Here is a 10,635-nt window from a genome sequence, read left to right on the forward strand (position 1 = left end):
GAAGTCCAGAAAATATTTAAACAAAGATTTTAGGGAGTGAGGGAAGTAGCCATTCAGGAATCTGGGAAAAGTGTGAAAGTTTTGAGTAAAAAAGTGTCTAATGTGTTCAAGGGAGAGCAGGGAGGCTAGTGTGGCTGGAGCAGGTGTGGGTGATGAGGTCAAAGGGGCGGAGGGGGGGGGCATGGTTTTAGGGCCTTTATAGTCCAGTGTACACATTTTTTGTTTATTCTGACTGAGGGGACCATTGGAGAGTATTTAGCAGAGACAAGTGACAGAGCTTGACTTATGTTTTAAAAGAAGTTGTATTGAGAATAGGTTGAATTTAGTAAGGCAAAAATGGGAGATACTGCAATACTCCAGGTTTACCAGAGTGGTAGCAGTGGAGGCAGAGAGAAGTAGTAAGATCAGATAGACAGAGTGCCTGATGAACTATGGATGGAGGTTCGTGACACTGTACAGGGATCAAGACCATCCCCAAGGAAAAGAAATTCAAAAAAGCAAAATGGCTGTCTGAGGAGGCCTTACAAATAGTTGTGAAAGGAAGAGAAGCCAAAGCAAAGGAGAAAAGGAAAGATATACCCATTTGAATGCAGAGTTCCAAAGAATAGCAAGGAGAGATAAGAAAGCCTTTCCTTAGTGATCAGTGCAAAGAAATAGAGGAAAACAATAGAATGGGAAAGACTAGAGAACTCTTCAAGAAAATCAGAGATACCAAGGGAACATTTCATGCAAAGATGGGTTCAATAAAGGACAGAAATGGTATGGACCTAACAAGCAGAAGATATTAAGAAGAGGTGGCAAGAATACACAGAACTATACAAAAAAGATCTTCACGACCCAGATAATCACGATGGTGTGATCACTCAGCGCCAGACGTCCTGGAATGTGAAGTCAAGTGGGCCTTAGGAAGCATCACTATGAACAAAGCTAGTGGAGGTGATGGAATTCCAGTGGAGTTATTTCAAATCCTGAAAGATGATGCTGTGAAAGTGCTGCACGCAATATGTCAGCAAATTTAGAAAACTCAGCAGTGGCCAGAGGACTGGAAAAGGTCAGTTTTCATTCCAATCCCAAAGAAAGGCAATGCCAAAGAAAGCTCAAACTACCACACAATTGCACTTATCTCACACGCTAGTAAGCTGCTGCTGCTGCTGCTGCTAAGTCGCTTCAGTCATGTCCGACTCTGTGTGACCCCATAGACAGCAGCCCACCAGGCTCCCCCGTCCCTGGGATTCTCCAGGCAAGAACACTGGAGTGGGTTGCCATTTCTTTCTCCAATGCATAAAAGTGAAAAGTGAAAGTGAAGTTGCTCAGTTGTATCCGACTTTAGCGACCCCATGGACTGCAGCTTACTAGGCTCCTCCGTCCACGGGATTTTCCAGGCAAAAGTACTGGAGTGGGGTGCCATTGCCTTCTCTGACACACTAGTAAAGTAATGCTCAAAATTCTCCAAGCCAGGCTTCAGCAATACGTGATCCCATGAACTTCCAGACGTTCAAGCTGGTTTTAGAAAAGGCAGAGGAACCAGAGATCAAATTGCCAACATCCACTGGATCATCAAAAAAGCAAGAGAGTTCCAGAAAAACATCTATTTCTGCTTTATTGACTATGCCAAAGCCTTTGACTGTGTGGATCACAATAAACTGTGGAAAATTCTGAAAGAGATGGGAATACCAGAAAACCTGACCTGCCTCTTGAGGCCTTACAAATAGCTGTGAAAAGAAGAGAAGCAAAAAGCAAAGGAGAGAGGTAGCAGGGAACAGAAGCCAGTATCTGTTGTAATGCTATGGACTTGCCTATAATTTCAAGGCTAAGAATCCGGCGTTTTGGGGTTCCATTTCAGGCTCTGATAAACTACCACCTATAGATAATGTTAAGTAACTTCTCTTTGTCTCAGTTTTCCCATTTGTAAAGTGGGAAGAAAAGACAACTTCGAGGGTTGGTTATAAGCTTTAAATGAGATAATAGGTATAACCCTATTATCTTATTTCACGTTTCGTTCTTGGTTCTTCAGCTCATTATGGGATATGTGCAGAGATACAAATGAGAAAACACAAGATACTGGTGTGGTAAATCCAAATATTTCTATTTGGACATTTTATTTTGAACCTGGGGTAAGTTGTTCGTGGTTGGTATCGTCCATGGTGGAGCTTCTGGGACACTTAGGGAGAAACACGTCTCATTTGTCTTTAGTGGTGCTCTCAATCCAGCTGACGTATTTCTGAACGTTGGTGTAGATGCCCACATCCCCTCCCATGAAGTGTCCGACCTCGATCCCCTGCAGCTTGTTTTTGCAGATGACAGTAGCAACGGCCAGCTCCTAGAAGGTATCATCGCACAGAGAGAGGGAGGCAGACAGATGTGGTCAAATCTCCTTATAGGCGCTCTCTAGTCCCCGTGTGGACGCACCCTGCCTGGAGGTAGCATGCTGCATCAAGATAAGAGTCCGCAGACTGGAAGCTTGATTCATTCATCTAACTTTGTCATAACTAGCCTTGTGTGACGTTGAGAAAGTCAGAGAAAAGCCTTTCTAGAACTCACATTTAAAATGAGTCAAACTCCATTTACTTGAACTGATGAAGCCTATTTCAATTTGTGCAGTATTTGAATTATTTTTTTTAAGCGCTACCCATTTTCAGTTGCAGCTATGAGAAAAAAAAACAATTATTAACTCTAGGTGTTGCTTGATGCCCCTTAATGAATACAGACGTCTCTAATGAGGGCTCTTTACTGAAGATAATGGGAGGCTTTGCTGCAGCCTTACCAAATTCTCAAAAATTTGTGAAGTTGTCGGCTTTCTATTTTTTAAATACCGTGATTAAATAGTTAACTAGACATATCCAAATGAATGAAAATTGGATAGAGAGAAAAGATTACCCCAAAAATTCGACTGAACACTTTTAGAAATTTAACACATATGGAGTTTCTGTGGCTTTTTCCTTGTTCGGTTTCCTGGCAGGCTGTGTCGGACATCACGGGGGCCTCCAGGTTCTGCCTTAAATCAGGGTGTCTGCCTGAGGGAAGACAGGGATAAAAGAAACCTTCCTGTTCACAAATGTCATTTAGCTCTCCAATCCCCAGCTTCTGTTTCAACTGATGTTTTGTGTCTGTCTGAACAATACTTGAGCCACCTGATGTGAAGAGCTGACTCATTTGAAAAGACCCTGATGCTGGGAAAGATTGAGGGCAGGAGGAGAAGGGGATGACAGCGGATGAGATGGTTGGATGGCATCACCAACTCAATGGACATGGGTTTGAGCAAGCTCCGGGAGATGGTGATAGATAGGGAGGCCTGGCATGTAGCAGTCCATGGGGTCGCAAAGAGTCAAACATGACTGAGTGACTGAACTGAACTGAACAAAATAATGAGGAAGAAAGAAGACGTGATTTTGTGCATGGTTATGAGGGTTAATCTTGAAGATTTTGAAATGGCCTTTATGTCTCTTTAAAAAGCAGCATTTTCTTTCTACTCTGTGTCTGTTCTTGGAGGAATAAGAGGTGACCTGACTCAAGTTCTCAGGTGTCCTCAACAAGAGAAGTGAGCCAGTACGGGAAAGCGGAGCCTTTTTAATGTGAACTGTGCCTCCGACAATCAGGAGGCGTGGCCTCTGTGCTGAGTCAGGTGGCCTGGTAGCTCCATCTGCCAAAGCTCTGAAGAAGCAGTGGAGCTTTAGACAGCCTGGGAAAGGAGGAGTCTGGACTTCTGAGAGGGTCTCTTTTGCCAGACCCCTCAGACAGTACTTCCCCCTTGGTCTCCACCCCACCCTCCTCCGCTCTCAGTTACACAGACATGGGGCTCCTCCCCGGCCTGTCTCATCAGATATAACTCATGACCTGATGTTCGGGGGCAGGTGCACTCACCATTGTTGTTTTGGCTCCAGTCCAAACCGGAAAGCATGCAGATGGTGCCTGGCTTGACGGTGCTGGTGGCGAGGGCAATGGGCTGGACTTTTTCGTTGAGGATGGCGGGCTTAGCCAGCCTAATGAGCATGAGGTCATCTTGGGGTGCAGTATGACTATGGTTCCAGTAGCGAATAATCTGGATAGGGTTAATTGTCTGCTCTGTCCCATCTCTGATTCTGATCCTGAGATTTCCCAGCATCACCTTCAGATTTCTGGAGGGACAAGGGGTTGGAAGTCACCATCATCGTTACTGTTGGTATCATCATCAAAGCTGATGTTACAGTGGGCCAGGTGCTTTGCCAAGAGCTCTGTCTGAATCCTGGATTCCCCCATTTACTACTCACAACAAAGCAGGGATTCAAAACAGAATCCCCGTGTTACAGATGAAGGAATGGAGGCACATGAGAGTATTCACCCATGATCACACAGTTAAGTGGTGGAGCCTTTCACTTCTCTGTTTTCATGTAGTGGGAGAGAAAAGAATGCATGGTCTAGAAATATTATTTCCCCTCCTTTCTGGCTCCAGCCTATCTGGGCATTTCCATTCTGGTGTCGGGAAGAGAATGAGGTGACTTGAGTGTTGGACAGCTCCTGTTTGCTTTATCAAATCTCCTCACAACTCTATTTCATCCATCTCTGTACTTTGGAAGGTGAAATAGGTGGATTAAGTCCATGTGCTTTCTTGTCCTTTGGCATTTGATTGGTATTTGGCTGATAAGAAGCACCAGAAAGGAACATGAAGGAGAAGGGAGAGGTTGGCAAGTTTATCCTGCCACCTGCCGTGCCCCGTTGGGTTGCTGCAGGGTTGTGGCTGTTGACCGTCTCCTGATCAAAGGTTAGGACCGCTATCAGGCTGTCTCTGTACACAGTGCTGTCTCTTTCTCTCTCACTGACTCTTTTCCTCTCCCCGCTTAAAATCATTCTCCCCCTGCCCCTTTAGGTCTGGGAGTAGTAAGTGCATCTTTCTAATACTGAACCCCAGAGGAATTGAACTGTTGTCTATGTTTTCCCTGTAACTAGACCATACCTTTGTCATTAGTTCTTTTTTATCAATTCTTCTCAATTTAATAAAATCTGAGTGCACCATCAGTTGTCTGCTGGTTCCTTAACTGACAAAACTCATATTGCCAGTAAAAAAACCTCGGAAAGACTTATGGGAGACTGAGGAGGCCCCCCAGCAGCCCTGTTGGCGTGCAGGGCTGGATGGCTGTGTTGTGGGGGGCTGCTGTGTGCAGTGTAGGATATTAAGCAGCATCCTTGCCCTGGCGTTCACCAGGCAGATGCCGTTAACACAGCCCTCCCCGCAGCCCTCACTCTATTGTGACAACCAAGAATGTCTTCCTTTGCCACATGTACCCTGGGGGAAACGTTGCCCCTGTTTGAGAATCACCAATGCAGAGTGAGTAGAGTGGATGAGGATGGTCAACACTCACGGTAAGTAGCAGTGAGCAGGGGCCAGCACCCAGTTGCTTTTGATGAGGACGCCCACACAGGGGTTGAAGTGAGACTTGAGGTAGACCAAATAGGGGGAAGGATCATCTTTCTGCACAGATGAGTGAGCGGAGAAAAATGTCCCTGAGGAATAGATATGAGAAGTTCTTAGAAGTTCTTAGAACAGTCAACAGCTTCTTAGCTGAATGGAAATATGGACAATTTTAAAGTAGTAATCAGTTGGGCAGGAAATGTGAAGGTACTTGACATTAAAAAATCAAAATGTACATGAAAATGACATACCATTTTATCTAATAGTTTTAATAATCATTTTTGTCCAATGTTAACAATATTCAGCCTAAGAAAGTAAAATGAGAAAGACTCTCATTTACTACTTATAGGAATGGGAATTGATTCTGTCTGCTTCAAAAGCAATTTAAAAATGAGCATCAAGAATTGTAAATGGTTTGTCACCTTTGACCTAATAATTACAACCCCAAGAATTCTTGATTCTAAAGAAATAGTCAGATGTAGATCAAGATTATTAGTAAATGTGCTCATTTTAACACTATTTATAATAGGTAATTCTTGGGCTTCCCTTGTGGCTCAGCTGGTAAAGAATCTGCCTGCAATGTGGGAGACTGGGTTTGATCCCTGGGTCGGGAAGATCCCCTGGAGAAGGAAATGGCAACCCACTCCAGTGTTCTTGCCTGGAGAATCCCATGGATGGAGGAGCCTGGTAGGCTACAGGGTTGCAAAGAGTCGGACACGACTGAGGTACTTCACTTTCTTTCTTTCTTGTAATAGGTAAATGTTTGAAATATGAATGTCCAATACAGTAATCTTGGATATTGAAATACAAAGGAGTGTGAACAAATGGAACAGCATATATATTAAAACTGCATTTATAAAGAATATTAAACAGCAAAGGAATACTAATAACCTTTCAGTTAAAAAATAATAAAAATGTGCATTTAATCTAGTAATCCAATTATCTAAGAACAAGTAAAGAAACAAAAATAAGCCATTAAAATAAATAAAATAAAGCCTGGGAATAAATTCAGAAAGTGCATTAGCATGTGTTGACTGAGGTGGGACTATGAAAGCTGTTTATTTTTTATACTTTTTAATATTTCTCAATTTTCTAGTATGACTGTGCAGTGCTTTTATAAATGAATTTTTTAAAAAAGAGAGAAGAAAGAGGAGGAAGGCTGATTCTAATATCAGAAATATTGTTTTTGTTTCAGCTGCCCTTGGTTCTTATGTGAATCCTTTCCAAGCCCAGGCCTGTACCTCACCACACCCTTTTCTGTGGACTCACACTGTTAGAAACCCCAAGGAAAAAAGGGTGGGGTATTAATAAGGACAAGAGCCATTGCACCCTTGTCCTAAATCTTCACAATGACTCTATAATGTAGGTAGGAATATCCCCATTTTGACTGTAGAAACTGAAGCCCAGATAGATTAATTAACTTGTCCAAGGTCACACAGCTAATTTGTGATGCAACAACCTAGGTAGTCAGGGTGTGGTGGGAAAGGCCGCTCTGGTGAATTCAGAAGAGCTTCACATAGTCAGGGAGTACAGATGGAGGGTCCTTGCATTTGATCTTTTGTTCCCATCTTCTCCATTCCCTGCATTCTGAGTCTCTAAGCTTTTGCAACAGGGAGGCATCAGTTCAGTTCAGTTCAGTTCAGTCGCTCAGTCGTGTCCGACTCTTTGCGACCCCATGAATCGCAGCACGCCAGGCCTCCCTGTCCATCACCAACTCCTGGAGTTCACTCAGACTCACGTCCATCGAGTCAGTGATGCCATCCAGCCATCTCATCCTCTGTCGTCCCCTTCTCCTCCTGCCCTGAGTCCCTCCCAGCATATCAGTCATCAAAATGAGTTCTCTGTCCTTGTGACTGCACTGAGACTTGCCCCTGTGTGATGAAGCCTGTATTTTGGAATAACCAAGGTGGAACACTCACTGTTGAGTGTTGAGTGTGGAACTCTCCAAGTGTGGAACAAGAAGCCCAAGCTTAGCACTGGGCTTCTCAGCCTGTCCAGAGAGCCTTTGGCTAGAGTCTGAGGGGGGATCCCCAGTGCTGCTCCTGACAGTTTCTCTTGACTCTCTTTTGTGCCATCCCCACATCCTGCATCTGCCCTCCTCCGTTCTGTATTAACCTGTGCCTTATACGACAGAGTAGAAAGTCCTGGATACATACCAGCAAGGACAGTCAAGCAGAAGGTAAACTTCATAGTCTTCCCTTGTGAGGTGCAGAAGATCAACAGAGTATGGAGCTCTCAGTTCAGTAGTTTCTCTGGAACACCTAGTAGAACCAGTGGGTATGATTAGACAGGAGGGTTGAAAAGCAGCTCTGGGCATGAACAGTACAGGGGAAGAGGGCTCCAATAGGCAGATGGAGGCCCTTCTGTTCCACGGAAGGTGGGGGACTATGCCTCTCATGGAGAGACAAGGAAGCTTCGTGACTGGACTTCAGGACCCAAGTCCCTCAATTTACTGTCCCTAAAAGCCCATCTGCCTAAAAGCAGTTCAGCTGTCTGTGGGAAAGGGAACTCCAGGCTTAGGACTTATGTCCCCTTGGAGTTTTTCAGGCCAGGGCTGTGGGGGACAGTATTCTGCACCTTAGTTCAGGAAGACAGTGTGCCCAGATTTTCTCTGAGCCTCATCACAGCTACTTATACTTTTCTTCAGCCCCTCCCCTCTTTATTACATTGGCTTCACCTTTCCCTGGGTTCACTATTTCATCACTCTGCCGTCATAGCTGCCTGGAGAATCCCAGGGACGGGGGAGCCTGGTGGGCTGCCGTCCATGGGGTCACACAGAGTTGGACATGACTGAAGTAACTTAGCAACAGCAGCTGTCATAGCTTGGCCTGGTTGTTGTGATCAGCAGGTCTGAGCTAAGCAAATGGGGAAATGTAAAGCATTCATTGAGCAGTCATTTTGACAGTCAGGGAATGATTTATAGTCTAGATTACATTAGATCTAGGATCTACTGAATGGTTGGCAGGACTTCTAAGTGCTTCTTACCTAATGAAAAGATTGGTCAGCCAATAATAGACTGCCGTGTCATCCTTGGATAATTGGGAACACAAAGAGCCTGGTTGCTAATAGCCAACATTTTGTGAGCATTTACTGCATCCCAGCCACTGAGCGAAGTTCTTTACAGACATTGTTAGTGGTGATTTTATATCAGGTTTTATATCAAAAGCTGAGACACAAACTTAAGTAAGCTTTGTATCATTCTTACCCCTGAAGGTTTCCTAAACTCATAGTCTCATTCCAGTGTCACAACAACCCTGGAAAGATGAGTCAGGGCTGGTATCATTCTTTCTTTTCTCCTGATCTGTAGTGACAGGACTGAAACAAAGAATTAAAATGATTTTCTCAAAATCACACATGACTGGAAAGACTAGAAATACAGTATCTATATTTTATTACTGGATACCCACCACTTTTTAGCCACATCCTCCAGGCTTCAGCTCATCAGCCAGCATTCATGAATCCTGGAAAATTATACAGTCCCTCACACAAATTTCCTGAAGTGTGGAATGAAAAGTTAACATGGGAACTTCTCTCGTGGTCCAGTGGTTAAGAATCTGCCTGCCAGTGCAGGGGAGACAGGGTCAATCCCTGTTCTGGGAAGATCCCACATGCCTTGGTGCAGCGGAGCCTCTGCACCACAACTACTGAGCCTGAGCTCTAGAGCCCGCAAGCCGCAACTACGGAAGCCTGTGTGCCTGGAGCCTGTGCTCCGCAACAAGAGAAGCCACTTCAGTTAGAAGCCCGGACACTACAAGGAAGAGTATCCCCTGCTTGCCACAACTGGAGATAGTCTGCGCGTTGCAATGAAGACCCTGCACCACCAAAAACCAATACGTTTTAAAAAGTTAACATGGCACATACTTTCCTAAACCTCACAATGAACACAGAGCCACACTGGGATTAGGGCTCGTTTATGAAATACACTTGAGATTCCTGGACAGGATGGAGTTGTGGAAGGTTTTCTGTGGTGGGGGTTCAGTTCAGTTCAGTCGCTCAGTCGTGTCCGAGTCTTTGCAACCCCATGAATTGCAGCACGCCAGGCCTCCCTGTCCATCACCAACTCCCGAAGTTTACCCAAACTCATGTCCATTGAGTCGGTGATGCCATCCAGCTATCTCATCTTCTGTCGTCCCCTTCTCCTCCTGCCCCAATCCCTCCCAGCATCAGGGTCTTTTTCAGTGAGTCAACTCTTCACATGAGGTGGCCAAAGTACTGGAGTTTCAGCTTCAGCATCAGTCCTTCCAGTGAACACCCAGAACTGATCTCCTTTAGGATGGACTGGTTGGATCTCCTTGCAGTCCAAGGAACTCTCAAGAATCTTCTCCCACACCACAGTTCAAAAGCATCACTTCTTTGGCGCTCAGCTTTCTTCACAGTTCAACTCTCATATCCATACATGTCTACTGGAAAAACCATAGCCTTGACTAGATGGACTTTTGTTGGCAAAGTAATGTCTCTACTTTTTAATATGCTGCCTAGGTTGGTCATAACTTTCCTTCCAAGGAGTAAGTGTCTTTTAATTTCATGGCTACAATCACCATCTGCAGTGATTTTGGAGCCCCCAAAAATGAAGCCTGACACTGTTTCCACTGTTTCCCCATCTATTTCCCATGAAGTGATGGGACCAGATGCCATGATCTTAGTTTTCTGAATGTTGAGCTTTAAAAGCCAACTTTTTCACTCTCCTCTTTCACTTCATCAAGAGGTTCTTTAGTTCTTCTTCACTTTCTGCCATAAGTGTCATGTCGTCTGCATATCTGAGGTTATTGATATTTCTCCCAGCAATCTTGATTCTAGCTTATACTTCTTCCAGCCTAGTGTTTCTCATGATGTACTCTGCATATAAGTTAAATAAGCAGGGTGACAATATGGAGCCTTGATGTACTCCTTTTCCTATTTGGAACCAATCTGTTTGTTGTTCCATGTCCAGTTCTAACTGTTGCTTCCTGACCTGCATATAGGTTTCTCAAGAGGCGGGTCAGGTGGTCTGGTATGCCCATCTCTTTCAGAATTTTCCACAGTTTATTGTGATCCATATAGTCAAAGGCTTTGGCATAGTCAATAAAGCAGAAATAGATGTTTTTCTGGAACTCTCTTGCTTTTTTGATGATCCAGCAGATGTTGGCAATTTGATCTCAGGTTCCTCTGGCTTTTCTAAAAGCAGCTTGAACATCTGGAAGTTCATGGTTCACGTATTGCTGAAGCCTGGCTTGGAGAGTTTTGAGCATTACTTTACTAGCATGTGAGAC

The 10,635-nt window shown here is 44.4% G+C and overlaps 1 protein-coding gene across 1 annotated transcript; it reads right to left on the bottom strand.

Annotated features, from left to right (window-relative positions):
• Positions 1 to 2,062: 2,062 nt before the first annotated feature.
• On the bottom strand, positions 2,063 to 7,992 carry PRSS37 (serine protease 37). The gene is made up of 6 exons (NM_001040569.2): positions 7,964 to 7,992; positions 7,543 to 7,647; positions 5,337 to 5,478; positions 3,862 to 4,115; positions 2,878 to 3,014; positions 2,063 to 2,320 (listed from the first exon to the last, which is right to left on the bottom strand). The coding sequence occupies exons 2-6, from the start codon at positions 7,574 to 7,576 to the stop codon at positions 2,180 to 2,182; spliced, it is 708 nt and encodes a 235-aa protein (NP_001035659.1). The 5' UTR covers positions 7,577 to 7,647; positions 7,964 to 7,992; the 3' UTR covers positions 2,063 to 2,179.
• Positions 7,993 to 10,635: the final 2,643 nt, after the last annotated feature.

Source organism: Bos taurus, chromosome 4, assembly GCF_002263795.3.
Source record: "Bos taurus isolate L1 Dominette 01449 registration number 42190680 breed Hereford chromosome 4, ARS-UCD2.0, whole genome shotgun sequence".
Taxonomy (NCBI): domain Eukaryota; kingdom Metazoa; phylum Chordata; class Mammalia; order Artiodactyla; family Bovidae; genus Bos; species Bos taurus.